Consider the following 26,790-nt stretch of genomic DNA (forward strand, 5'->3'; position numbering starts at 1 on the left):
GGGGGGGGGGGCGGAGGAAGAGATGGGCTCACCTGCGGGCGGGTGAGGGGGGCCGCAGCGGCACCAGCACAAAGCCCATGCTCTGCAGATACTGCACGTACTGCTGCAGGAAAGCCAAGCTCAGCTCCTTCAGCCAAGGCTCCTCACGGGCACCTGGCGGAGGCACATCTGAGGGCTCGCAGCCTGCGGGGGCCTCGCGGCTCCCGGAGCCTGACTCGGGGCGATGGCGCCGCTGTGGGAGTGGAGATTAAGGGAGGCTCTAGCCGCCGTCAAACACGCCACAGTGGGGGAGGAATGGAGGGCACTGCAGGTAAATGGAGGTCCCGTGGGAGAAGCCCAGGAGTCCCTAGCCTCACCTGGCCCTCGGGGGGCCCAGAGGTCTCTGGGGGCCCGTGCAGCCAGGCAGCCGGGTCGAAGAGCAGGGCTGTCGCACAGTAATGCACCAGGCGGGACGACTGCTTCAGGGTCTCCAGCTCCGCAGCCTGGAGACATGGGGCGGTGAATACCAGAACGGTGGCCAGGAGAGGGTCACAGGATGCTCACGGAGGGCACGGGCTCGGGCCACTCACACTGATGGGCATGCTGGCAGGGGCAGAACGCTGCTGCCAGGTCACGAACAGGTTCTCCATCTTCATCTGGCGCTCCAGCTCTGGGGGTTGCAGGCATTGGTAACGGCCCGGGAGCTGTCAGCCCTCTCTCTCCCACATTCTGCCCGGCCCAGTGCCCTCACCTCTGCGCTCGGCCATCTTGATCTCCAGGAACTGTTGTCCATGGTAGGTGACGGGATCAGGGGGTCTGGGCACAGGACCGAGTGAGGAGCTGGGGCGGGCAGCTGTGATATCCCGCAGGGCCTCATCGAAGGGGAATGTGTCCAGGGGAAGGGGGCCCCCACCCCGAGAGGATGCACTCAGCCGGCCCTGTTCACGGCTCAGAGGGGGGCTTGCACTCCGGATGAGGGTCTCTGCTTCCATGGTTGGCAGCAGAAATGGGTTTGGCTCCTGAGAGAGACAGAGTGTCACAAGGGGTTCGTGGCCTTTGCCCTCAGATCCTCTCGCTCACCCCATGGCCTCCTTTCTCAGACTCACCCTCCCCACTACCTCTGCCCTCAGTCTGTCCCCTCTCCCCTGCTCTCGGACTGGCACTTCCTTGAACTAATCCCTCAGGAACCAGAACTAGAGGAGGGGGCCCAAGCAACGGGCACCTTTTCATCCCGCACCGGGAAGTCCAACTGGCCGTAATGATGGAAGAGCCCGAGCTTCTGGCTGAGGAGGCAGAAGATGAGATGGGCACGTGAGTTCTGCCACTGCACGAGGCGAACCAGCGCTCGGCCCAATGCCGCTCCCAGGTCTGGAGCCCAGTTGTAGGTCAGCAGCTGCAGCTGGAAGTCAGGGGTCAGGGTCAGGGAGATCACCGAACCCCTTCTCAGACCCAGCCGCTGGCCCCACATCTACCTTCTTGTCCACGACCTCCAACAGCAGGAACCTCTGCCGGGGAGCACTTCGCCCAGAGCTCCCATCACCTCCTGGCTCGAAGCGCTGCATGGCCTTGGCGGCTAGAGGAGGGAGCGGCTCGATAGGGGTCTGGAGGCAGATCCCCTTGAGCCCACCCTGCCCCCACAGCTATCTGAACTCACCCCCACTAGGCCATGCCCTCACCCTGCTGGGTTGGTCTCCTCCACTGCAAGAAGTTCCTGCCCAGAAGCAGCAGATGTCTCTCAGCTGCTGGGCGTGGGGTTGGGCCCAGTTGTCCAAGGGAGCAAGGACTGAAGATCTCAGGCTCTGAACCCCTGGAGGGAGGGACAGAAAGCAGACCACCCGTGGCTCTATTCTCTGGCCACCACCTCCCAGGCCTAGCCCCCACCTGCCCTAGCTCAGCCTCCATGAGACCCCAAACTCACAAATGCTGCTCAAAGACACGGACGCTGGTGTCTGCAGCCATGGAGGTAACAAGAGCGGTGAACTCAGAAAGGACAGATGGAAGGAGGAATCGGGACACCATGTGGGTGGAGCTTCTGGACACTGAGGCACAACCTGGAACCAGCGCAGAGAAGTCATGACGGGGCTGCAGGATGGGGACCAGGCCATGGGGTTGAGTACAGGGGAGGGGGGCCTAGGGTCTCACCGATCTGAACCATAAACTCCATCCAGTGCTGAGTCACACGAGCAAACACAGGCTGCAGGGTCCCCACCTCGCCCTCTTCTAGCTGTGTGGTCCGGCGTCTGAAGACACAGTAGGAGTGAGACCCTCACATCCATATGTGACACGAGTGTGTTTATACAAACTCGATACTCACCTGTGACTTCACACCCTCCCATGACACAACAGGACACCACAACACACACAAACCTTTGTCTCTGGGCTCCAGAATCCGGGCCCGGTGCCCGCTCAGTTCCACCCGGAGTCCGAACACTTTCAGTTTTGTGACGCCTCCGGCCCCGGGTGTCTTCTGGCCGATCCAGGACAATGTCATCCGTTGTTTTGGGGGAACCCAAGTCCCCACATTCTGTTTTACTCTGGGGGCAAGGCAGTGAATGAGGAAGAGCCGTCGGGAAGGGGGATGGCATGAAGGATGGGGGCATCGTGGAAAAGTAACAAGAGCCTGGAGGGCTTGGTGCAGGCCCTGGCGTTGCTGCAGGCTCACTAAGGAGCTTTGGGCAGACTACTCAGCTTTCCTGAGCTTCGGCACCCACGTTGGGAAAAGCCCTACTTATCCTGCAGGCTACTGTGAGGGCCCCGTAAGAAAAAGGGAAGCGAAGGCACTTGATACGCTGAGGCTCTCTATGTCAGAGAGAACCTGCCACATTCTGCAAACCCCTAACGACAGGATCGTTTATATGACAGGTGATCTGGGGCAAGGTCTGCAGGGGAAGGTAGGAGGGCTAGGAAGCAGGCAAGAAGGTAGATGCCAACTTCACCACTTCTTCCCATCCTCCCATTACCAGCATATCCCAGAAGCTACGCCGGCCAGCCTTGCTGGGGGGAGTCACAGGCTCCCCAGGGCCAGGGCCAGGGCCAGGGCCAGGGCCAGGGCCAGGGGGAAAGGTGCTAGCTCGGCCTGCAGGGCTCTTGGTTTCCAACGACCCGCTCCTGAGACTTCCTGCAGACATCAGACATTACAGAAGCCTGTCACTGACCGTCAATCCCTATTTCCGACAACCTAGCCCCAAGCCCCTAGAGTGACTTGTCCCTTACTCTACCTGTTAGTGAATGACAGTATGTGCAACTGATAGCCACACGTTTGTGAGCAGATATCCCTCTCTAAGTGGGTGACCAACTGCATGTGTGCATTTTGCTGGCGTGTCACCTTGCTGATGCAGGGAAGATAAAGGACAACCATGAATCTGTATTTTGGAGGGAGCCTCTGTGATGCCTTCCTGGACCCCATCTTTGCAATCTCACCAGCTACTACTGTCTTCCAGGGGCCTGGGGTGTTCTCTGGACCCCACGTACCCGGAGATGTGTCCTCTGTACACAGCGAGGCTGGCAGCAGCCGCAGCTCCATAATGCCATCAGCCAGGGCCTGGCGAGCTGCTCCTCGGAGCTTTTCCTCTAGCTGTACGATACTGATGTTCCCCTTCTCCCACACATCCAGTCGAAGCCGCGGGGCCCCATTCTGAGCTGAAGGAAAGAATGGAGGTGACCTGGGGGTGCCTCTTGTTCCCAGAGCATTAACTATACACCCCCTCCTCTGACCAAGCTGCCCCACCTGAAGAACTGTCTGGCACGATCGGGCAGCGGGTGACCTGGGTCAGCTGCTCAAATTCCTCCTCTTGCAGTGGGTCTAGGGGCCCCGGAGAGGAGGGGGGCCATGATGCCAGTGAGATGGGGTTCCCCCCTTCATCCACGAAGGCTAGAGTGATGCAGGCAACCCCTGGGTAGAAATCCACAGGAAGGCTCAGGTCTGAGACCTCCAGACATCCTGTCGCCCCCTCTGGATCGCCCTGAGCTGCAAGGCTGGAAAAGGCCCTGTCAGCCACAAGACAAGAAAGGCTCTCCCACAGTCAGCAGTGGCACAGGCCTGCCTTGTACCTTTGCCCCCGGTGCCCTGTCCGCCAGGCTTGTTATACAAGTAGATGTCCAAGTCGGGGAGGCCGCCCTGCGGTGGGAGCGGGTGCTGGGGAGACAAGCACAGAGAACTAAGACTAAGCGGATGGGACAGAAGCCATCAGGGGGTGGTGTCCACAGTGGGGGATGGCAGACAGGCACACCCGGGAGCACAGGAAGACAATAAAGGTGCAGGGGGTGGGGGAGGCATGGGTGTATACAGGTCCACGGGCAAAGGTAAGCACGTGACACCTGTAGAAAACGGTTACAATGGCAAGGGGGTGAGTGGGGGCATCTGTGCATGGGAGGGACTGAAACCTCACCTGGAAGTGGTTCCGGCTGTTGCTGTCCGTGTACTTGGGAGAGTGCAGGAAGATGAGCAAGTTCTGCCGCAGGTACCAGGCCAAGGCAGGAAGCCAGGGCCTGCAGGAGGCAGGCAGGGCCAGATGCAGCACTTCTGAGGGGAGACTTCCGGGGGGCTGGATGAACTGCAGAGTGGGAAGGGGAGTCAGAGCTGCACGGAGAGGGTACAGCGGAGATGGTCCCTATACCCGAGCCTTGGAGGGATGTTGGAGGCTGGGAGGGAGCTGACCTCCACGTCAGCCGGTGTCAGCTTGCAGTTCCGAACCAGCATGACTGTGATGACATCCAGGGTGGCCTCGTCCAGGCGCCGACGCAGAACCCGTACTAGCTCATCTGTAATCTCGGGACCTTGACACAGCCATGGTAAGGTGGAGACACCAACCGAGGATCCAGCAACCCCCAGTACGGCCCTTAAACCCCAGCCTTGAACATTCCCCCACACACTGGAGGCAGCCAGCACTAGTTTCTAGCGCTGCCAAGTTCTAGTTTACTGTGTAACTGTGGACAAGTGAGTCTCACCTCTCAAAGCCTCAGTGTCCTCATCCATAAGATGGGAGAAATAATAACATCTACCTCATATGTAACAGTCTTAGCCCAAGACCTGGTACACGTGAAACCAGCTATAAATATCAGCTGGAACACCCAGTCACCTACTGGATGCCCCATGCTCAACATATCCCAAACCGAACCCATCACCTTCACCCCAGACCTATCAATAGAACACCATCTACACATAGTCACCCAGGCTAGATACCTGATATCACTTTTAACGGCTTCTCTTCCCCAAGCTGCATTTCATTCAGCTACAGGGCCTACCCTCTAAACATCACCGGAGTCTGTCTGTCCCACCCAGCTCTGGCCTGAGGGAAACCCAGAGCACGGCATGAGCTAGAGTGGGAAGGTACCAAAGGAAGTCTCGGAGAATTCCGGAACCTCATCTGGTTACACTCCTGCCCCCTCCTCACAGTGCGTACCTGCCTGTCCTACGCCATGCACGAGCAGCTGGATATGCCTGTCCACCTGGCCCACAGGACGAGCAGCATCTGAACCGCGGCTAGAAGCCATGTCCAGGGGAGAACGAGGACCCTGCAGGGAAACTTGGTCAGGGCCCGGCTCCAGGGGGCAGAGTATGAGGGGAGCACAGGGCACCAGGATATGGGGGTGATACATGCCGAGGCTTCCTCAGAGTAGATGGGCTCCTGGCTTCGGGACAGAGCTAGGGAGGGGGGCAAGGCGTCACCTTCCCAAGGCTGCTCACTGCAGGACGTCTCCAGGAGTCTGGAAAAGAGAGGCAGAGTCTTTGGACATACCTCCTCTGCCTCCGTCCTTGATCCATGCTTTGCCCTGTCTTCCCAGGACCCACATACCTCAGGTAGTACACAGCCTTCGTTGCTCGTTCCTGATAGACAAACATATTCTTCCGGTTCACCACAGAGAAGGCATTGAGCACAGAGCGCAGGGCCTGGATGGCTGTGCGAGTAACAGGGGCTCAGGACGCTCCCCTCTCCACATTCCCTCCCACTCCACCTGCCCTCTCATGCCCATCACACACCCCGAGAGACCCCCATGCTGGGCCCCATTTTCAGGCGCGAATGGACTCGAATCACGGTTTTCCACACAACGTCACAGGAGAAATGGCCAGGGACAAACTGCATGGTGGCTGCTAGGTACCCTCGGGGTGTACAACTCTCGTCAGCAGCGTAATCTGGGGAGAAGGGAGACACTGGATCAGAAGCGGGACACGGCCCTCTGCCCTTGCTACTTCACACTAATGAACTGCCTACTTGTCCTCACTCCCCAGGACTCCTTGGCCCTGTCTATTAGCCCGCAGGGGCAAGACGGTCATTCTGGGCAACAAGGCAGGACCATGCTCTTGGGAAGCCAGGTGACAGCACAGAGGCTCTCGGGAGGTGTGGAGAAGGAGCTAAGAAGAGGCGTCAGGTAAGGCAGAGCACAGGAAAATCCCAGAGATAATGCCAAGACACTCTGACTGTGTTATACTAGAACATGTTATAATCCATCTGTGTGCTCACAGGGAGTGGCAACAAGAACCCCGTTAGAATGGAGACGATGTGAGTGCAGACACACGCTCACAGCGCTCACAGCAGAGTCAGGGAAAATGCTCTGGAGGACAGCTATCCCAGGGAACCCCTAGGGCGGTAAGACACAATGCGAGAGCCCAAGGACACGGTCCAGTGCCTCGTCGGACCCCTGCCAGGTTCCCAGGTTGATGCGGAACCTCCCAGTAGGGCCAAGGTGGCGATCTGGTTTCTCAGAGAAGCTGCTGCCGGGTGTGAGTGGTGTACGGGCCACACAGGGGGCTGCAGAGTTTGAAATGGAATGCTGGTTGCTAAGACCTTCGGCAAAACCACACGGAGAGACTATAACGAGGAGCAGCCATCTCTGGGCTCCAACCGGTCTTACATCTCAGGCTGCTAGAAGTCATTTTGAAGCAAAAGCACTTGGCTGTCCTGGCTCATGCTCAATTTGTAGAAGATGCCATCAACTCCCCGGGAAGTCCGCTAATTAGGGGACTTCTGCTTTGATATGGAGCACATCTCAGGATGTGCAGAGAGATGCAGTGTCCAGGACTGTTAGGGACATTTGCCCACAGACTTGTGGAGAATGTTACAATTAAGAAGCGGTCTGATTTTACTTTTAAACCAGAAGGGAGAACTGCAAAGGAATGCCATGATGTGGGTTTCCCCTCTGAGCTGGGGTGAGAGGTCATCAGGAGTAAGAGAAGACCACAGAAGTGTCAAGACTTCAATTAGCATCTTGAGAATTACCATGTTTCCCAACCATGACCAGAAATCTGAGGAATCCCAAAGGGATCTCGTACCTGCCTGTCTGGAGGGACAGCCAACTGGAAGACACACCCTCCTACTGGGCCTTAGCCTCCTCCCCTCTGCCCTTCTCCCCCCTGTGACTTGGCCTATAAGTCCACACTCCCTCACTCCATTCTTCGGCCCTGTCTGTTACCCAAAGGGGAAAGACGGTCATTTTGGAAAAGAAGGTGGGGCCAGGCAGAGGCACGCCCTCGGGAAGACAGGTCACAGCCGGTGCCCCTTCCACAGTCCCTTTTCTCCTATATTCTTCAACCTTTCCGTCTCTACTGGCTCTTTCCCTGTGGAACATAAATGTGCGAGTCTCTACCTCACTATCAAGTTCCTCCGTTGCCTCCCATCTTCCTCTAGTCTCCGCCACTTGAATGAGTAGCTATTCTCTGCTCCGGCTGTGTAATTATCTTCGCTTCTGTTTCTCTGGTTCCTAGTCCCACCTCCCTGCTGAAACTACTTTCACTGACAACACAGAGGAACTCTTCAAGAGCCCAACTCAGCAATCCTTTTCTGTCCTATCCTCCCTGCTCTCCTGGCACTGGTGACTAGGTCATGGTGCCTCCGCCCTTGTCTTTTTACCCAAGAATGGATACAGAGAGGGCAGCAGCCCGTGAGGGAGGCTCCTGGGTGGGGTCTCACCATCGCTGGGCAGCGGTGCCCGCTGACGAGAGTGGAAGGGGGTCTCGCTGCGCCATAGATCTTCTTCACTCTCGGCCACCAGAAGAGAGTTACACACGTGACTGTCATGGAGGTCCTGCAGAAGCAGTCGCTGGGAGAAGGAGCCAGGTATGAGGGAACTGAAATATTTCTCATAAATTGGTGGTGGTGGTCAGGGGTGATCAAAGGCCAGAGCTGATGCCTGTTATTACTGGGGGTCAGTGGTCAGCAGAGCATCAGTAATCACTGGGGTGGGGGTCGGGGTGGGGGGTCAGAGATGTGCCCCATAGTCACTGGGCTCTGAACCCCCGTTAGAACTCATCCCTCTTCTTTGCCAGAACGTGTTCCCCATCCTTCAGGTCTCAGCTTAAAAATCAACTCTTCCCCTGACACTTCAGAAGGTCAAGACTGTCATTTGCTCTCCTAATTCTTCACAATTGTAATGGATACAATTCATACAATTCAGTTGTTCAATGCCTCTCTGCCCCACTCGACACAAGCTCCAGAGAATTTTCCCTGTGCAGTTCACTATTATATCCCTAACACTGGCACAGTGCAACCAGAAGGGACAGCGCATAGTCAGGGTCTGGGAGAGTAACCCACGTTACTGGGACGAGTGAGGGAGCGTTCCCAGTTTGTAGAGTCCGTGGAGTAATAGTACCCCGGTAACCAGGTGTCAAAGAAAATGGCCAAGATGGATCAAGAGCCTGTGAAGGTCAAGTTCCTGGAAACTCCTTCCTCATCTGAACAGTGTCCCGTGCCTAGAGAGCCCTGCCCCCAGCCGTCCCTTACCTGGTTGACCTCCCTGCAGATCTCCCCAACTCGCCTCACCAGGAGCTGCTGCAGGTGGCGACACTCGGTGCCTGGTCCCCCATCCTCCCGAATCAGGCTCCTAGAGGGGAGGGATGGATCAGACACACTTCTGGGGTAGGGGCGGGGAGCTTGAGAGCTGAGGCCAAGAGAAATCACGAAAAGGGAGTAGGACTGGACAAAGAGAAGCAAATGCTGGGAAAGAGGAAAAACAGAATTCTTGGTAGCAATTATGGCAGCATAGGCTCCACGCTTGCTTTGTCAGCCCTCACATGGGCAGCACACCAACCCCAAGGCTTCCTTCACACGGTGCACCTCTTCTCCATTCTCCAATCTTGATCAGAATGGCGGTCTTCCCTTCTCAAACCCCCTCCACTCTGTGATGAGAGCCATATTTAACCAGAGGCCTACCTGTGAATTCTGGCTCTGCCCTTTACTGTGACCTTAGGCAAGTATTTAATTTCTCTGTGCTTGAGTTTTGTCATCCATGCCATAAGGAGAATAATACTTTCGAGGACTATTTCATAGATGAAAGGAGCTGATCCAGGTAGAACACTTAGAACACTGTCTGCTGCATAATAAGCACTTGTGAAATATTACCTATTATTCCCATATCAACTTCTGAAGCTGCTCTGAACTGTAGATGCTCTTAATGCTTGACGAGGAGCCCAAATCCTACCAGCTTTTTACCTCTGCTAGGAAAGCAAAGAGTAACTTGCTTTGCTATATATAGGCTGTGGGAAGGGGTCAGGACCCCCCAGCCTTAGAATACAAACCCTCAGTCCCAAGTTTTACTTTTGAGTGATATCGGAGAGGAGTGTTGTGGGACCAGGGGAAAGCAGCTAACCTTAGAGTCAGGCGCAGGACCCTACTTACCGCGCATGTGCATACACTTCTACACGATCCTGTAGTATGCGGACGATGAGCCAGAAGTCAGGCAGGCAGGGCCCAGGGAGGCCTGAGAGTGAAGGCTGTGGAGGTGCCTGCCCAGGTGGGGTCCGCAATGTGAAGGGAGGCTTCTCCCCCAGGGTCTCATTGGGGCCCTCGCTGTCTGAGCCACTGCTGCCACCATCATAACCTGTTTCAAATGTGCCGAAGTTCAGCCCCGTCCTTTGGCTCAGCTGAGCCTCCGAGCATATCAGGCTTGATGGGCCCTCCCATGTTAGTCCTTTCTGATGCCCCCTGCCCAGTCCTTCTGCTGCACAGCCCTGAGTCTGCTTCCTATCAGCTCAGAGGCCTACGCCCATCGCCCCGGCTTACCTAGGTGGTCAGAGTCCACACTGCCCTGACTGGACATAAGGCTCAGCCCCCGGCTAGGCCCAGGCTGTCTCCCTGGGAAGAGAAGGAAAATCCTGGAATGTCTAGCGATCCTGTTTAGGACCACCCTCTGAAAATGGAAGCAGGGCCAGGGATCTGCAAGTCCCTGGTCCTAGCCCCCAGACTTTGTTGCCCAAGTCTTCTCTTACCTCCCTGTGGCAGGCTGAGGAGGGGCGTGCCATCAGAACCCTCTGGGGAGCCAGGGGCTTGGGGGCTGGCTGTCAGGGCCTAAGGTTAGGCAGAAATTCAGGACTGAATATAGGCCCCACACACCCACCTCCACCCCCTCCATTCCCAGGTCATCCCAGGAAAGGCCCACCTCCGCTTCGACACCTTCGGCCTTGTCCTCATGGCTGTGCCAAGCCCAGGCTGCTGAAGGGAGCTCCCCTTGGGACCCTCCTGGCTGTTGGCCAACTGCCACAAAGAAGAAGCCACTGTCAGGATCCTCAAGAAGAATGTGGCCAGGGAGGTGAAGGCGGCGGAACTCCTGGGGAGCAGGAGCCAAGGTCACAGTTTAGGCAGGAGCAGCCCTCCCTATTCACGCCCTCCCCCTCCAACCCCCTGCTTCCTCAGCAGACCCCCACAATCATCTGGTAAAGCAGACACCGGCATCCCCATTGCTGAGGTATGCAGAGGTTCAGCGAATTGCCTAAGGTTCAACAGGCCTAGTGGCAAGGAGGGGAGCCGGGTCTCTTCCCACCCTTCCCAGGCATGGGGTGAGGGACGATGTGGTGAGGAGGCTGTTCTGGAGGGAGGCCAGTCTCCTTCCGTATCTGGAGTCCAGGGAAGAATGGGCCCCAGGATGACCAGGGGGTGTTCTGAGGGTAGCATACCTCCTTGAATTGTGTGAGGGAACGTTCTGGCCCAAACACAAAACTCAGTGGCAGGGTCTGGCGAAGGCAGGTGGAGCGTCCAGGAGAGCTATGGATGTGGGCAGCTGCACGGTGCAGGGTAGGGCTCTGGGGGATGCCCCCTCTTCGGAGGGCCGCTACCATCTCGTCTTCCAGCAACCAGTGGATCTACAGTCAGAGAGCGATCAGGGGAGTGGCCAAGGGCACCTCCCTCGCTGCCTGGCACATCACCTCACTCCCAGACTAGAAGGTACTCTGCCTCACAGATTGAGGGCAGCCCTACTCTGATCCCAGAATAAAGGGGCACCTTAGCTTACTCATATGAGGGAGAGGGTATCGGTTACAGTGCTGAGGGGCTGTCAGTTAGGCTGGGGGAGGGAAGGCCCTCACCTCACTCATGGTGGTCTCAATAGCCAGTCTGTGGGGTGTGGCCAAATTGGACAGTCCAGGGTGCCTAAGTGGAAGAAAGGTTTAGATGTTGGTTTCCAGAAAACAAAACGGACAGGAAGTGAGGAACTCTGAGCGGGACAAAGGGAAGTACCTGTCTTCTTCTGGGGGTGGCATTGGGGGCCCCAGGCCATCATCCGACCTTAAAGATGATGGCTGCCCCGGGGATCGTGGGAAGGAAGCACTGCTTTCAGATGTGGACCTGAACAGAGTGGGAGCGAAGGTCAAAGATCAGCAGCCACGGCAGCTACTCTCCTCCTAGGGCTTCCTTAGCACTCCTTTCTTGGACTCTTTAAGGGGTTCTAGAGCCCTCAAGTACCTCTAGATTCCTTTAAAGGGCCCCTACCCAAACAAGGCCCCAGATCCCCCCACGAGACTTGCTGCCACACCGGTGGTGCTGAGGGTCCGAGGTCGGGGGAAGCTCCACTTCCAGAGGCAGTGTCAGCACAAAGACGTCCAGCGTAATACTGAGGTCCCTCAGGGGCACGCGGCCTCCAATGGGTGGGCCCTCCAGACTGGAAAGGACCTGGCCTGGGAGAGGGGGAGAGTCAGGGGTTGCTGGAGCCTGGGGACAAGCACAGACTTCAAGTTCTCAGTGCTAATGAGTTACGTCCACCCACAGACAGGCAGGCAGGCTGTACTGGGACCTGTGGCCTTCCCTTGGGCACCCCAAACTCACCCAGGCAGGTGGGCAGGCTGCACACAGGTACTGAGCTGTGCTGCCCGCGCAGCCGCACAGAGCACGTGAGGTGCAGGAAGAGAGGTGGCAGGTCATGTACCAGGCCCTCAGGCCCGGTAGGCGAATCACCCCCCAGGATACTGAAGGAGTCTTCATCAGGGTTCACAGTGTCCGCATCTGACAGCGAGGCAGAGTCGAGCCCAGCTGGCCCCAGGTCTGGTTCACGGCTCTCACGATACTCCACCTCTAGCTCTGGGTCACTCTCAGTGACCACACAGCAGGCTGTGTCTCCTAGACGTGGATGCATGTCGTGTGGTTAATGGGAGAGGCTGGCAGTGGAGGGCCCTGAATCCTGGCTTTAAGCAGCCTTCTCATCTCTATCCATTGTCCACACACCTTCTTCTCCTAGGAGTTCAGCCTCCGAAAACTCCAGGTCACTGACTTTTCTGTCTACTGTGTCCCGGGGGCCCTCATCCTGAACAAAACAAAGAGAGCTTTATCCAACGCAGGACAAGAGCCACATCTGGACCCCAGGGAGCCAAGCGTCAAGAGGACCTGGGTGGGCCCAGTGGGGCCTCTGGGCTACAGGTCGGGGGTCCGAGAGAGGAAGGGAGGAAGCCGCTCACCTCTCGCCTGCTGGATGGAGGGCAATAGAAGAAGTAGTGGGGATTGGAGGGCACCGTGCGGAAGTAGAGACCACTGATCTCCAGGAACTTCTCCTGTTTTGGGGTTAGAAAGAGGCTGTTATGTCAGCCAGCCCTCAGCAGAACACTATCCCCTACCTTAGAATAGACAGCTACATACCCCCACCCCAGGAGAGAACACTGCGCCCGGTGCAGGCAGGGCTCCACCCCTCTTCTGCCCTCACCAAGCGTCCCACCTGGATGAGGCTATGAAGGGCATCATGTGCCTCTCCTCGGAGCTGGCAGACGTCTGTCAGAGAGATCTCCAGGCTAGGGTCTGGAATCCCAGGGACACGGCTGCTCTGAAACTCAGGCTCACTGAGGTCCTCAGTCTCTATGCTGAGTGGTCAGGGAGGGGGTAAAGGGTGCGTTAAGGAGGTGTTAAGAATCAGCGAGCCCTAGAGGAGGCTGCTTCCCTACTAGGCGCAGCCCACACCTGTCTCTAGCAAGCGTGCTCAGCACAATGGCACGGGCAGTGGAAGAGGCGAGGAGAACAAGCCGACCTATTTTGGCTCGAACCTCCGTGTTTGTTAACAACCGGACATTGCTGTGACGCAGAGGAATGAGTACAGGTGACTCCCAGTTTTCGGACTTAGACCACTGGGTGGAGGGTGATCTCACTCACCACGGAAGGAGAACAGGTGGGAAAGCAAGGTCTGGTGGGAAGAAGATGCACTGATTTCGGGGCATGAAAGGTGGGGGATCTAGGGCTCCAGACAGGGAACTGGCTGGAGTGCAGACCTGAGTGTCATCAGCACACTCCTCCCTCTGTGTCTGCCGCTTCCCCGATGCTAATATGCGGCAGGCACGGCAGGATGGCAGGTGCCAGACACAGCCGTCTGCCTGCTTGCCTTTCTCCCTTCAGGGACCTGCTGGGCCCGAGGTGAGCTGGGGACTCAGCAGTGAGGGCAACACTCTGCGAAACTCACAGGTAGTTCCAGAGATTATTACTATTGTATGAGCATCCTCAGAACAAGCTTCTACTTTCACTGATGGCGAGTGGCAACTCCCTACTCCTAACCCAGCTCAATACTCCACACCAGAACAGAAGAGACGGGGAGGAGACTCGGGTCTATGCCAAACAGGTGGGAGCAGGAAGCCAGCGACGAAGCAACTGCCTCCTTGGTGTGTGGGCACGATCGTGCGTGGCCGTTCCCCCAGATGGGAAGGTCTCTGTTTACAGGACCTTTGTGCACCCCGGACACATCACTAAGGGACAATCCTAACCTGGACTCAGAAGCCAGGACAGCTCGTTCCCGAGGCTCGGGGCCCTCCTCGATGCTGCTGCTGAAAGGCCCAGGGCTAAGAGGCCCAGGGCTTGGGGGTGCCTGAGGCAAAACCCGAATGTGGCCGCACAGTGCAAGCAGGAAAGGGGTGATGTCTACTTCTTGTAGTAGCTCCTCGCAGGCATCTACTGCTATCAGCAAGTCCTGTGAGGTGACGCTCTGTGCTTGCTGCAAACTCCGGAACAGTCCTGAGGAAGAGGAAGGGGCCACGACTGGAATGGCCTCTCCAGTTCCCATCCCCGTAATCCTGCGAAGCCCCACTCCTCCCTGAGGCTCCCTCAGGCGGCCCCCTCCTCACCACGGACGTAGCATCGCTGTGCGTGCTCCTGTAGCAAGGCACAATGATTGGCTGCCTCCTTGTGCCTGGGCTCCATCCAGACTGAGGATGGGGAGGGCTGATCGAGGAACTGAGTCCTAGGAACGGGAGCAAAGAGAGAGCTCGGCCAGGTCTCCTTAGTGACATCTCTGACTCGCCGTCTACCCACACTCCACTGGAGGGTCTGTACACCTCTACTGAATATATTCACGGCCCAGCAAGTTCACTTGATTTGCTGAAGGAAGCTGAGCAAGGGGCTGGCAGGACCTGGCTAAGAAACTGAGTTCTGACCACTGATGGTCAGCCTGTCTGTCCGTGCCCTGGACTATGGTCATGAGCCTTGGCTGGGAGCCACGGTTGGGGGAGGACCTAGGTCCACATTGAGGGTACTCACCGGAAGATGAGGTCTCGGGGTGCCTGAGGGGGCTGCAGGCCAACCATTTGCTCCCTCAGTGCTTCCAGGGCACAGCTATAGATGTAAACAGGACACCGGGTCCGGGGACCATCTGCACCCTCTGTCTGTGGAGCCTGACGCCCAGCGTAAGCCTGTAAGTCCCGACGGAAAGGTGGGCTTAGGTCTCCTGGAATCTGGGCAGTGTCTGTGGGAAGAGGGTCACATGGTCTCCAAGCCTTCTATTTGTTCCCAATCCTGCTCCTGCTTAACTGACTTCAGAGTCAGCGGCCTTACCTCCAGCTGGAGTGACGCTGAGTGTGGGAACCTGGGCCTTTGTAGCCCTCACCCCAGTTCCTCCCAGGTCTTTCAGGCTGGGGGCCCCGCTCCCATCCCCAAACTTAGGCTTTGTCTCCTCTTGAGAGGGTCCCTCCAGGCCACAGGCAGCCAGATGTTGGACATCTGAAGACGAAAAGAGAGACATAAGTTAGAGCTGCCTGGTGGGCTGGTGACAGAGAAGAGGGGTTTGTATCTGAGGCCAGCCAGTGATAAAGGCCATTGGGTGGTACCTGAGAAGGTAGCTGGGAGGAAAGTCAGAAACACATGCTGGGGAGTCACAAGCCTTGCATAGCAGCGCCACTGAGGGGAATGGGTAGAGATGAGAGGCTTGAGAGTCTCAGGAGGGCCTATAACCTTTAAGACAGAAAATCAGAACAATCTGTAAGGGACCGCCCAACCCCTGCTCCCTCCCTCCACCCTGGAGCGCAGCCTTAGGTATAGAGTGCAAGATGCAGGGCAAAGGGGAACTCAGTACCCTGTCACTGGCAGGAGGCATTCAGTATCCCTGGTGATAGAAAGCTGGGGTAGGGGTGGCACGAATATGTGGTAATAGAAGGAGGTCAGTGTGAAAAGGGGCTGAAGGAGACAAATCAGTGCTGACCAGGGGAGGAAGCGCTGAGTCTCCAGCGGCCTGGGTGCTGCTGACTGCTTGATCCTTTAGGATCCCGTGGCCCCCCATGGGAGACTCCTCCGGACCTACGATGGGGGTAGAGGTGGGTGGAAGAGGGCAGGGCCGGCATAGAGGCAGAGCTCTGAGGTGAAGAGAGGGGGAGACCAAAACCCAAAGACAGAAGCCCCCCTGAGGGGTGGGGAAATGGGGCTAGGCCAGAGCGTGCTGTTCGGGAAAGAGGCAGGAGCTCACCTGGACTGTGGCAGGTCCGCCGCAATACCTCACTCAAGAAGGTGGCCTGGTCAGCAGTGGTCAGTGGGATCTCCCGGTCACTCAGCTCCTGCCCCAGGCAGCTGTGCAGCAGGCACAGCACCATGTCGTTGGTGGGACAGGGCCCCTCGGCGAGAGGGACACCCTCTGGTTCTGCCCGACATACACTCCGCTCAGCACCAAGAGCCTCCTGCCGGCCAGCCCCCTGGCTCAGCCCTGACCATGGCAGCCCTCCTGCAGCCTCCAAGCCTCCTCCTGTCCCAATGTTCCCACGCATGCTGACCCTCTACATGTGGGTGAGTAAGTACGAAGTTCACCCACCTCTGGAAAGCAGAAGGAAGAACATCTGGAGCTGCTGACACTGAGGCAACAGTCCCATTAGGTCAAAATGGAAAGGGATCTCGTGGACACAGGTATCTCCTCCCTGGTCCAATCCTAGGAGGCAGGGAAGGAGGACGATAGCCACAGTGAGACCCGGACTCCCCAGCTACGGTTGCCTTCTCCCCACACACTTTCCTGTTCCATCCCAGGAGCCCCTTCCCCACTGACCATTAGAGATCCTCGGCTCTGGGGGCAGGGGACTCCATTCCTTGCTCTGGCACAGCTGTATCAGGTATTCAAAGCTCAGCATGGAGCCTATGCAGGCAGCGTCCCGAGGGTGGAGCTAGGGGACAAACAGCAGAGGTCAGGGGTCAGCCTGTCCTAGCCCAGAGTACTCTGGTGTCCAGCTCTCAAGGAAGCCCACACAGTCACAGACATGCAGAACACAGAGATTCAGAGGGACCAGGAAGCCCACAGCTGTGGTACTCCAGAGGGACGGCAGCTAACCCGGTAAGGTGTGGGGCTGCTTCAGAGGTCACTCACAGCTCGAGGGATCTCAGAGTATGTCAGGTCCCGCAGGTGCTTCCAGCTCTCGGGGCCAGGCCCCACTCGCCCATACTGCGGCTCTACCCACACCTCGGTGACCAGGTTGAGCTCTGAGTCTCCTTCCAGGGCCTCCACCTCCACATCGTTGTCATCATCTGTCGAGAAGCTAAAGGAGGAGGAGCCCTGAGCCTGGCAGAGCGGAGAGTCCGATCCACAACCGAATGGCAGGGGGTCAGTTCACGGAAGGCACACAGGTTGAACACAACTTGCGCGTGGCCTCTCTGGGCCCGTGTCTGCCTGAGGAAACGTCTGATGGGGCGCCTGGGTGGCTCAGTTAAGCGTCAGACTCTTGATTTTGGCTCAGGTCATGATCTCACAGTTTGTGAGATCGAGCCCCACATAGGGCTCTGCGCTGACAGTGTGGAGCCTGCTTGGGATTCTCTCTCTCTCTCTCTCTCTCTCTGCCCCTCCCGCCTCCCTCCAAAAAACTTCAAACAAACAAACAAACAAACGACAACAACAAACAGCACCCTTACCCCGACTCTCCTGCAGCCCGGAAGACAGAACTTCAGGGGTAGTAGGGAGAAAGGAGAATGTGGAGAGAGGCAGCTCTCCAGGCAGACCCGGGTCTCACCTGTCTTTGGTGGAGGTAGAGTGTGGGGGGAAGAGGATGTACTGGACAACACATGTGTGCTTCTCCTCGCCTGCAGCCTGCCCCAGGGGCTCATTCTGGGGGCAGAATGGGAGATCTTGGGTAAACCTCAGCCAAGCCAGAGACTTGGCCCGGCCCAGCTCTGGCCCCCAGAACTCTAGCCCCTTGCCACATTGTCCTGGGACTGGCCTCAGGCTCTGGGTCCTCTGGCCACAGGGTCCCCATGAGGCACCGTTTCCAGCAGCCCAAATGCAGCTCAGAGGCAAGTGTCCCTCCAGTGACAGACCTTGTTGGGGAGGTGTCACAAGGGATGGCACACACCTGAATTGGAAGCTCCAGGACCATGTTGATGATTCCTTCCCCACTGCAGGCAAAGTGGAACCCTTCTGACAGTCGGACTCTGAAGCCCCGTAAAGGTGGGGGCAGCGACAGGATGAGATGGGAGAGAGATGCTCAGAGTCCGTCCCCCCGCCCCATGCCACTTCCATGCCCACCTCCCAGCAGCCATCCAGGCAGACCCGTGTGCTGACAGCCCTGTTCAGACTACTGGTGCCTCAGGTGCAACAGCTCTAGCTGCACAGGCCAAAGTGAACAGACCTGGAGGAGGGGCAGGGGAGGGCAGTGGCAGGCGCTGCTCTGCGCTAAATCCTGTGCAGAACAGCAGTGGCTCAGAGGCTTAGAGATGGGCGGGCTCTGACTCAGGCTTCCTGCCAGCGGTCACCCAGAGTCTATGCTTGCTCTCTCCCTGCCCTGAGCTGCCCGGCCAGGCTTGGGTAACATACTCGGTGAGGACAGAGAGGAGCTGCGCGATGGCGCTGAGTGGCAGTGCGGGGACCAGGCCCGATGGGATGCTCCAGAGCCAGCGCTGGTGGTAGAGGTAGCGGGACAGCGACGCTAGGCTAGAGGAGGCTGAGCGGCCTGACACCAACGGCAGTGGCCCTGGTGGCTCCAGCGTCAGTAAGAAGGGTGCCCGGTAGTCCAGGGGTAGCTTCTCATACCTGGACAATGGAGGCAATCGCTTGATCTCCGCTCATTCCCAGCTACGCCCCAGCCCTCCCACGTGCCCCGGCCTGGGCCCCAGCCTCTACACCAACCTGATGAGTAGCTTGTCCAGGGGTTTATGCAGGACCACAAGGCAGGGCCGGTCAGACAGGGCCTGCTGCGGGCCCAGCATGGGGGGGGACTTGGAGGGAGAGCTGCCCCCACCAACACCCCCCAGCCCTTTTCGTTTGACCTTGGGTGTTGGCTCCTTGCTTTGCACCCGGTGGGGGAAACGCAGCCGCAGGATCTCTTCCCGCAAGCCCGACACAATCTGGGAAGAAATGTGATCAGATCCTCCTAACCCCGTCTCCTATAGATCTGGGAGAAAGGGTCCCCAGATAAAGTGATTCAGCCCTCTACTCCAAGCATTCCTTGGCCTGGGGGCTCCTTTCTCCACTGGCCCTGGCCTTGTGCAGTTTGTGGGGAAGGAGCTAGTCCACTCTACAGGGCTCCTAGGTCTGGGAGTCAGGCAGTGCCCAGCTTACCTTGTGCCGGGCCTGGGCCGGTGTGCCGATGGGAAAACCCAGACGAAGAACCATGCATGGGGCCTTGGAAATGATGCGGACCATGTAGAAGGAGGAGGGGGGCTGGTCTGGGGCACTAAGGAAAAATGGGGGTGAGTGAGCAGCCCTAGACTGGGAGTAAGTGGGTTGAGAAGGAGGGGGGAGGTCTGGGGTCAGAGGAAGAGACATGGGATGCAGTGGAGGGGGAGGAGTGAGGGGACATCATTTTGCCCACCTGGAGAGCAGCTTCACATAGGAATAGCCCTCGACCAGCACGAAGCTGCTCCAGTCCCGGAGCAGAGAGGTCAGCGAGGAGTGAGAGATCCTGCACTGCACGGTGCTGTAGCGCCCATTGCTGCCGGGAGTGTGCAAGTGCTTGGGAATTGGTCTGGAAGACGGGTGCACAGAGGTCACATCTCACAGCCCCAAGCTTGGGGGCAAAAAACAGATAAATTGCTACTTCTCTCTTCTGGGTGCTATCTGAGGATGTGGGGGTGGACGAGCAGGAAGACCAGGAAAGGAAAGGGTCATCGTTTTTCCTTGGCTAAAGTTGGTGAGGGCTCATCTGCTGTTCCCCTTTCCCATCACCCCCTGTCCCCTCAGCCCGTGGAGGGTACCCACGTGTCGTGCTCCAGGATCAGTACTAGGCGATGCATGTGCAGCCATCGCTGCCACGAATTAGCATCCATGGACAGCACTGGCTTCCAGTAGGCAGCGAACTGGGCGTGGGATGAGTCAGATCCGCTGTGCTGCAGGGAGAGCACCTGGGGACAGGAAGGCCTGTCCTATAGAAGCACTTGTGGACAAAGAGGGCACAACCTCCAAACAGCGAACAGGACCACGGGGCCCAGGGGTCGGAGATGGCAGTGGTTTACGGCCAAAGGAACTTAGAGCCCAGCCTGAGACAGAAGCGAAAAACAGAGGCCTCTAGTATGAAGGCCAGATTAGGATGAGCTCAGAAATAGACCGTGTAGCCCTTTAGAGGTAAATCCAGGCAAAGGATGGAGCCTGCCACGTTTCCGTCACTGACTTAAGAGGAATGCTGCTAAATGATGGGAGGAACTCGGGATGAGGCCACCACACGCCAGCATAAACCCCCCCTCATGGTTCAAGGCTGACAACTGTGGGCTGAGTGCGAAATGAGCACAGGACAAAGGAAGCTATGGTCTTCAGGAGGCGCACAGTTGAGGGTGGTTGGCACTGGTGGAAAATAGAGTTGCCAGAGAAAGCCAGAGTATGTCACATGGAGATGGGGCGAAGGGGCTCACAGTCAGCTGGGATGCCACCACCTACACGACACCCGTGGTCTGTCGAGGACAGCCTCTCTCTACAGACCCTTCTCTGCCAGGAACTTGGAAGGAGGGAGAATTGCTCTCAGGGATAAAGCTTAGAATTCTGGTCCAGGTGCCTCAGACACGAGGGAAAGAAAGAGAAGGTGGTTCTGGGCTCCAGAAGCTGTGCCAGTCCAACATGGGCGGGCATGAAGCAGGGATCCCGAGCATCAGGGCTACTCACCGGGGTGGTGGAGCCAGGAGGGATATAGAAGAGTGGCACCCCACTCTTGGTGCTGTCAGGAAGCGTGAAATGTTCTGGGACCGAAGAGAAGGACTGAAGGTGGGCTAGCATCTGGTCCGTCTGGTTAATGCTGCAGAACAAGGGCTGGCCCTGAGTCACACCTGACTGTGGCGGGTACGGAGGAAGGCAGCTCGGGGGGGCACCTGGGACCCTCGACACGAGCCTGCTCCTCAGGGGCACTCTCTCCAGCTCCCAGTTTCACACCTCTGTCCCTCCCACACAACAAACGGCGTCGCTCACTGAGTGGTGACCTCACTCACCTCTGCAACGTGTTCCAGAACCGCCGGATAACATGGGTACGATATAGTGAGCGAATGGGTTGCCTTAGCGCACAGGACACATCATGCAGAATGTCATAGCCGCCTTCCATCGTCACTTCCACCCGTGTTCCTCGAGGGCCCTCCGGCTCCAGGGGCCAGGGCGCCACAGCCACATACTCAATGCGCATGTTGTGTTTCCACAGCAGCACCAGCTTCACCTCCAGCTGAGACCCTCCTTCAGGGGAAGCAGGAGGCTACTCAGGGGAAGAAGGGACAGGACTCCAGCCTGGGACTGAGTTCTATCCGAAACCCCCACCTACCTCATGGAACTCTAGCCTGGCTAAAGATTCCAAGCATGGTTCCAGAGATTTCAGGCCTAGAGCCTGCCAACTGCCACAAACAGAAGTTTACAGGAGTGATCTGAAAACAGAGCCAAGTTCAGGACACCACACCAACCTCAGCTGACTTCTCTCTGGCAAAGGAGATGGAACTGGGAAGCTAAATGCTAAGAAGACTAACCCCTGAAGGCAGCTCAGAACCCATGTGTCTCAAATGACAAGCAGAATCTCATGTGTGATACCGAGGTGGCTTCTGCTTTGCCCAGCAGGTCTGACCCTTGTATGATGTGGCAGGGTTTAGTGACCCTTACCTTTGGCCAGGGTGACTTCTCGAACACTGTAGCCCTCTCGAAGCCGTACAGACACGGTGCTGACCAGGTCGGCTGGCACCTCCTTCTCAGTGTGCTTCTTCCGGCGCAGAGCCAAGGCAGGGTTGCTGCTTGCAGAGACCAGGTGCTCGTTAAATAAGCGGTGCTGAGAGCCTAGAAGACCAGCAAGGATGTGCAAGAGGCAGGCGGTTCTCTGTGAGCCTACAGAGATCTAGGGGGAGGGGCTACGCTGAAATCCCGGGGAGAGAAGAGTGTCAGAACAGTCAGCCCCAGGCACGCGCTCAATCTCTCTAGGGACCAGAACTCTCAAACCATTCCCGAATCACCTCTGGGTCCGTGCTACACTCCCCTGCCAGCCCCCACTTGCCCCAGTCTGATCCTCACCGCAGTAATACTCAGGATTCAGGGCTTCCCCACTGCGCAGGAAGGAGTAGAGGAGAAATGCCCGGTGGTAGACAGTCAGACCCAGGCTGCCTGGTTCTGGCTCAGGACAAGTGGACAGGTAGGAACCAAACGTGGCCATTGCGATGAACTTCATCAATTCCACATTGGGCACGTGGCCAAAACTGCAGTCATAAGAGTAAACTCCTCCCACCTAGAGAAAATGAGGAATTAGAGGCACCAAAAGAGGCACCTGAGAAGGAAGTACAAAAAAGTGGAAGAGACTGGGCTGGGTGGCTGCGCCCATCTCCCAGATGACAGAGCGGGAAGAGGGTCAACATTCTCCCAGGAAAGAACACTGCTCTGCAACTTTCCTTCCCTGGGCTCCTGTCTGAAGCCCATTCCATCTGGCCATGCCCTTTTTCAGAACGTCAAACACCAGACTGCACCACTCACTAAAGATTGTGAGAAATGGTTCATTGGCTTCCTGTCACCATCCGAGAGACGTCAGCGTCTCTAACAAAATGCTTCTCAAACCTTAGGGTACAAAACACCTGGGGAATCGCTTCTCGGCCTTTTGGCTAAGATCAAGTGCAAAACACCTGGGGATATTGTTAAAGTGCAGTAGGTCTGGGATGGGCCTAAGATTTTCCATTCCTAACAAGCTCTGTGGTGATGCCAATGCTGCTGGTCCATGGGCCATATTTTGAACCCGAAGCCTGTAGATCAGAGATTGGCAAACTACACATAACCTGTGTGCCAAATCTAGCACATCAGCCATTTTTGTAAATAAAGTTTTATTGGAACACAGCCATTCCCATTCATCTTGTCTATGACTGCTTCGATACGGTAAGAGCAGAGCTGAGTAGCTGCGACATCCGTTTGGCCAGCAAAGCTTAAAATACTGACTAGCTGGCCCCTTCAGAAAATGATGACAGACCTATTCTAGAAGGTTCATTCATATCCCTGGCCTCTCAGAGTTCCTGAACCCTCATCTCCAGAAACGAACTCTATTCCACTCACTTGCCTGCTGGCTACATGCTGGCTCTTAGCTTCACTTGGAACCACTTCATTTTTGCAATTTCAGTTGCCACATCCTACTGATTACACACAATTTTCTCTCTTTGGATTCCTTCCATCCTCCTTCTCCTGCTGCTCTCTGACCTCATTAAGACTGCCAGCCCTCGAACCTCTACTCTTTCCAAGTCTATCCCTGGCCCTCTTGACTTTACTCCTCTTCCCCCTTAAAAGCCCAACTAGGATCACAACCTCTATACCTGGGTCCCAAATGGAGACAAGTGCAATGGTGTATAGGCTGACACCACACCAGAACATATGACACCCAACCCAGCAAGTCCTTCAGGGCTGTCCTCAATCCTGTTCTCCCAACTCTGGCCTCCCTCACAGTACTTACCCTTCCCTTTTCCTTCAGGGAGAGACCAGAGACCCTTAGCAGAATTATCTACATCTTCACTTCTATCCACTCCAAAAGAGTCCCTTGATCTACTTCTTGAGCCAACACCGTCCTGTCAATGTAGAGACTTTACTCCATCAGGTTTCCTTTTCTTTCCCTTATTTTCAAATCCTGCTTCCTCACGGTTCCTCAGAAACATGCTGGTATCTAGCTTAAAACAACAAAACAACAGGGGCGCCTGGGTGGCTTGGGCAGTTAAGCGTCCGACTTTGGCTCAGGTCATGATCTCACGGTTCATGAGTTCAAGCTCCGCACCGGGCTCTCTGCTGTCTGCACGGAGCCCGCTTGGAATCCTCTGTCCCCCTTGCTCTCTGCCCCTTCCCCGCTCGTGCTCTTACTCATGTTCTCTCTCAAAGATAAATAAACATTTAAAAACACAAAACCAAACAGAACAGAACCAAGCATCTGTCTCTTCCACCCTGCACTTCCCTCTGGCTACTGTTCTCGCTCTTGTTCCCCCACTTGATCTGAGCAGCCAAATTCCCTGTGTTAACCCTCTTCCATCCACTGCAATCATTTCCCTGGCCACCTCTTCACTGAAATGACCTGAAGAAGATCCCCGTGACCTCTTAATCACCAAATCCAAAGGGTACTGTTCATTCCTCATTTTACACGATCTTTCTGCTGCCATCTCACACTGTTAACTACTTCTTTCCTCCCCAAACTCTGACTCCTTTGACATGAGAACCTCCTGGTTCTTGTCTGATTATTTCCCTTCATTCTTTGCTGGGTTCTCTTCTTACAAAAGACCTTTAAACACCGGTATTCCCCAAGGTTCTTCAGGGACCCTCTTCTCTTCTCAATCACCATCTGTAGGCTGACAAATTCTAACTCTCTCAACTAGTGCTGTCTCCTGAGTACCAGATCTGCATCTCCAACTGCTAACTGCTATGAATAGCAGCCATCTATTACATAATTATGCACTCTGCTGAGCACTTTAAATGCATTGTCGCACCCAGTGAAGTAGGCACCATTATAATCTCCACTTACAAATGAATCCGACCAAGAATCAAGTGATATGCCCAGTGTCACACAGCTAATAAGCAGAGGCGGGATTCAGGCCAAGTATGCCTAACCCCGAAGGTGATGCTTCCAACTGCTATCCCACGGATCCATAAGCGCCTCAAATGCAACATGCACAAACTTGGGCTCATCATCTTGTCCTCACTCCACCCCAGCTGCTTCTCCTCGTTTGCTCTGCTGGCTACCCAGCCACCACTGGAGTCACAAACTTAGAGACATCTTTAACCTCTCTTTCTTGCTCACCCCTCACACCTTGCTAATCATAAGTCATGCTGACTCCACCTCTTCATTTTCTCAATTCTGTCCCCTTGTCTCTTACCCTTTATCCCCCTAATTTAAGCCCTGCTCCTCTCTCACACTGACCACCACAATTAATAATCTCCCGGCCTCCACTCCGGATTTCACGCAACAGCAAGAGTGACCTTTATAAAACATAAACCCAACTAGTGGCTTTCCTTATACTTACCCACGTCACCCACAGAGTTATGCTGAAATGCCGTAATACAGCAGAACCAGCTCTTCGTGTTCTGGCCAGTGCCTACCCTCCAGCCTTGTTTCCCAGAGTGCTTTGCCTCCCACCCTACAGTCCATCAATCCAAACTGGCTGTGGTTCACTGAAAATTCCTATTCCTTCCTTTGCTCAAGCTAGTTTTTGGGTTTTCTGATCCTTGCAATGAAAATGGTAATCACTCATCTAATGGGGGAGATGAGGCTGGAAATGGCTGTCAAATTTCAAAACTTGCACTCTTTTTACTATAACATGCTGTTTCCCCACATCCTGAGGACAAAGATGAGAGTCCTCTCCCACCACTGCCATCTATCCTGTTCCATTTTTTTTTTTTAATTTTTTTTTTAACGTTTATTTATTTTTGAGACAGAGAGAGACAGAGCATGAACGGGGGAGGGTCAGAGAGAGGGAGACACAGAATCCGAAACAGGCTCCAGGCTCCGAGCTGTCAGCACAGAGCCTGACGCGGGGCTCGAACTCACAGACTGCGAGATCGTGACCTGAGCCGAAGTCGGCCGCTCAACCGACTGAGCCACCCAGGCGCCCCCCTCTATCATGTTCTAGACAGGACACCTATTCCCCCCACCGACACACAAGCAACTACGTTATTGGCTTTATGTGGGAAATCATCCCCTGTAAGAAAGTAACCAGGCATATCCAACTTTGTGATATACCACACTTCCCTCTCATCCTTTCTAGAAAGTCCTCACCTGCACAAAGGAACAAGCCACGGTGCCACTGCGAAGCTGGTTCAGCAATGTCTCACAGACAGCAACATCAGGGACACTGGTCACCCCATCTGTGATCACGATGATACCTGGAGCAGGAAATATCAGACAGATCTGGGGACACTGACCAGATCAAAGCTACAGGGGGGCATCCAACTGATGGGGCCCTTCAGACCTCAGTGTCTACCGACTGATGTGTTTTATGATCCACACCCTCCCCTTCTGCTTCTCCCTCCTGAGTGCTGGACCCCAGTCTCCGAAGTGATGTCCTTGGAGCTCAACTCCCTCCCACTAGGGTCCTGGATGGTTGTCAGAGCTGGGGGTGCTTGAGAGAGATGCTCAAACACACACACAAGGAGACAGATCCTCTTCTCTGGGGTCCACTGATCCCCTGGAACCTGTATCTATACTGCTAATGCCCCCTTCCCGTACCCTCCTATTTCCCCAGCCCCACCAAAGGTCCTTCTACTGACCTGCACTAGAGTTTGAAGGGAGCAACTGCAGTGCCAAGATGCCTTGACGAATCATACTGACCAACCCAAGGTCAGCTGTCACCATGGAGACTCCCACCTTCCGGCCAGGGGGCTCCCCCGAGTCTGGGGACTGGTCTTCGGCCTGGCCCGAGTTACAGATGAGACAGAATGGGTCAGAGAGAATTACCGTCCCTCCCATCCACAGCAAAGCCAGAATTTACAGCCCAGCACTGCCGCCCAGGCCTGACAGGCCTACTCCTGTGAGGACCTCAACCCCTTGCCATGCAGCCAAGTCCTGACTGTGCTTGTTCTCCTAGCATGTGCTTAGATGCTGACAAGGCGTCGGACACCAGATGAAGCACCAGATTGTACTGGAGCAGGCTTCTCCACCTTTTATGGCCCCTTTCCCATCACGATTATGAAATATTTTATACATCAATCGAATTAAGTCTTCAGACATAGAGCACTCAATTTGCTTGGCTACTTCTAGGATATCCAAAGGAATGAGCCAAGTGCATTCTAGTGAGTTCAAGCAGCTTTATCCCTGACTGAACAAAATCGTAGCGATCAAAGCCACACACGATCACCTTCTCAGATCCACTGGGGGAGGAGATCTAGGACTGAAAAAGACACCAGCACACGGTCTTCACGTTTTCTCCTGGCAAGAACGTGTGTCTTGGGAATGTATCTGAGCCCTCCTCCTCCAGCAGGGAACCTGTTGCGTGCACTCACCAG

The 26,790-nt window shown here is 55.9% G+C and overlaps 1 protein-coding gene across 1 annotated transcript in view; it reads right to left on the reverse strand.

Moving 5' to 3' along the window:
• SZT2 (SZT2 subunit of KICSTOR complex) overlaps positions 1-26,790 on the reverse strand; it is a 52,365-nt gene that overhangs the window by 9,644 nt on the left and 15,931 nt on the right. Inside the window, exons 6-62 of the mRNA XM_049617335.1 lie at positions 26,056-26,197; positions 25,565-25,671; positions 21,853-22,063; positions 21,451-21,621; positions 20,802-21,036; positions 20,482-20,611; positions 19,588-19,730; positions 19,202-19,354; positions 18,949-19,063; positions 18,517-18,734; positions 18,205-18,420; positions 17,744-17,822; positions 17,405-17,499; positions 16,768-16,936; positions 16,453-16,567; positions 16,225-16,338; positions 15,886-16,056; positions 15,625-15,719; positions 15,254-15,377; positions 14,982-15,146; positions 14,688-14,892; positions 14,276-14,391; positions 13,919-14,165; positions 12,889-13,030; positions 12,635-12,727; positions 12,405-12,483; positions 12,009-12,299; positions 11,719-11,860; positions 11,424-11,531; positions 11,273-11,336; positions 10,865-11,050; positions 10,351-10,518; positions 10,181-10,259; positions 9,975-10,046; positions 9,591-9,792; positions 8,697-8,796; positions 7,887-8,016; positions 5,960-6,112; positions 5,775-5,877; positions 5,580-5,685; positions 5,382-5,493; positions 4,637-4,755; positions 4,368-4,532; positions 4,030-4,114; positions 3,707-3,871; positions 3,451-3,618; positions 2,940-3,097; positions 2,347-2,513; positions 2,122-2,219; positions 1,898-2,030; positions 1,656-1,786; positions 1,452-1,552; positions 1,202-1,378; positions 731-998; positions 570-649; positions 357-482; positions 33-232 (exon numbers count right to left, since the gene is read on the reverse strand). Coding sequence (XP_049473292.1) covers positions 33-232; positions 357-482; positions 570-649; positions 731-998; positions 1,202-1,378; positions 1,452-1,552; positions 1,656-1,786; positions 1,898-2,030; positions 2,122-2,219; positions 2,347-2,513; positions 2,940-3,097; positions 3,451-3,618; positions 3,707-3,871; positions 4,030-4,114; positions 4,368-4,532; positions 4,637-4,755; positions 5,382-5,493; positions 5,580-5,685; positions 5,775-5,877; positions 5,960-6,112; positions 7,887-8,016; positions 8,697-8,796; positions 9,591-9,792; positions 9,975-10,046; positions 10,181-10,259; positions 10,351-10,518; positions 10,865-11,050; positions 11,273-11,336; positions 11,424-11,531; positions 11,719-11,860; positions 12,009-12,299; positions 12,405-12,483; positions 12,635-12,727; positions 12,889-13,030; positions 13,919-14,165; positions 14,276-14,391; positions 14,688-14,892; positions 14,982-15,146; positions 15,254-15,377; positions 15,625-15,719; positions 15,886-16,056; positions 16,225-16,338; positions 16,453-16,567; positions 16,768-16,936; positions 17,405-17,499; positions 17,744-17,822; positions 18,205-18,420; positions 18,517-18,734; positions 18,949-19,063; positions 19,202-19,354; positions 19,588-19,730; positions 20,482-20,611; positions 20,802-21,036; positions 21,451-21,621; positions 21,853-22,063; positions 25,565-25,671; positions 26,056-26,197 — 8,207 coding nt within the window. The remainder of the gene's footprint in view (positions 1-32; positions 233-356; positions 483-569; positions 650-730; positions 999-1,201; positions 1,379-1,451; positions 1,553-1,655; positions 1,787-1,897; positions 2,031-2,121; positions 2,220-2,346; positions 2,514-2,939; positions 3,098-3,450; positions 3,619-3,706; positions 3,872-4,029; positions 4,115-4,367; positions 4,533-4,636; positions 4,756-5,381; positions 5,494-5,579; positions 5,686-5,774; positions 5,878-5,959; positions 6,113-7,886; positions 8,017-8,696; positions 8,797-9,590; positions 9,793-9,974; positions 10,047-10,180; positions 10,260-10,350; positions 10,519-10,864; positions 11,051-11,272; positions 11,337-11,423; positions 11,532-11,718; positions 11,861-12,008; positions 12,300-12,404; positions 12,484-12,634; positions 12,728-12,888; positions 13,031-13,918; positions 14,166-14,275; positions 14,392-14,687; positions 14,893-14,981; positions 15,147-15,253; positions 15,378-15,624; positions 15,720-15,885; positions 16,057-16,224; positions 16,339-16,452; positions 16,568-16,767; positions 16,937-17,404; positions 17,500-17,743; positions 17,823-18,204; positions 18,421-18,516; positions 18,735-18,948; positions 19,064-19,201; positions 19,355-19,587; positions 19,731-20,481; positions 20,612-20,801; positions 21,037-21,450; positions 21,622-21,852; positions 22,064-25,564; positions 25,672-26,055; positions 26,198-26,790) is intronic.

This window comes from Panthera uncia (genome assembly GCF_023721935.1).
Source record: "Panthera uncia isolate 11264 chromosome C1 unlocalized genomic scaffold, Puncia_PCG_1.0 HiC_scaffold_4, whole genome shotgun sequence".
NCBI lineage: Eukaryota > Metazoa > Chordata > Mammalia > Carnivora > Felidae > Panthera > Panthera uncia.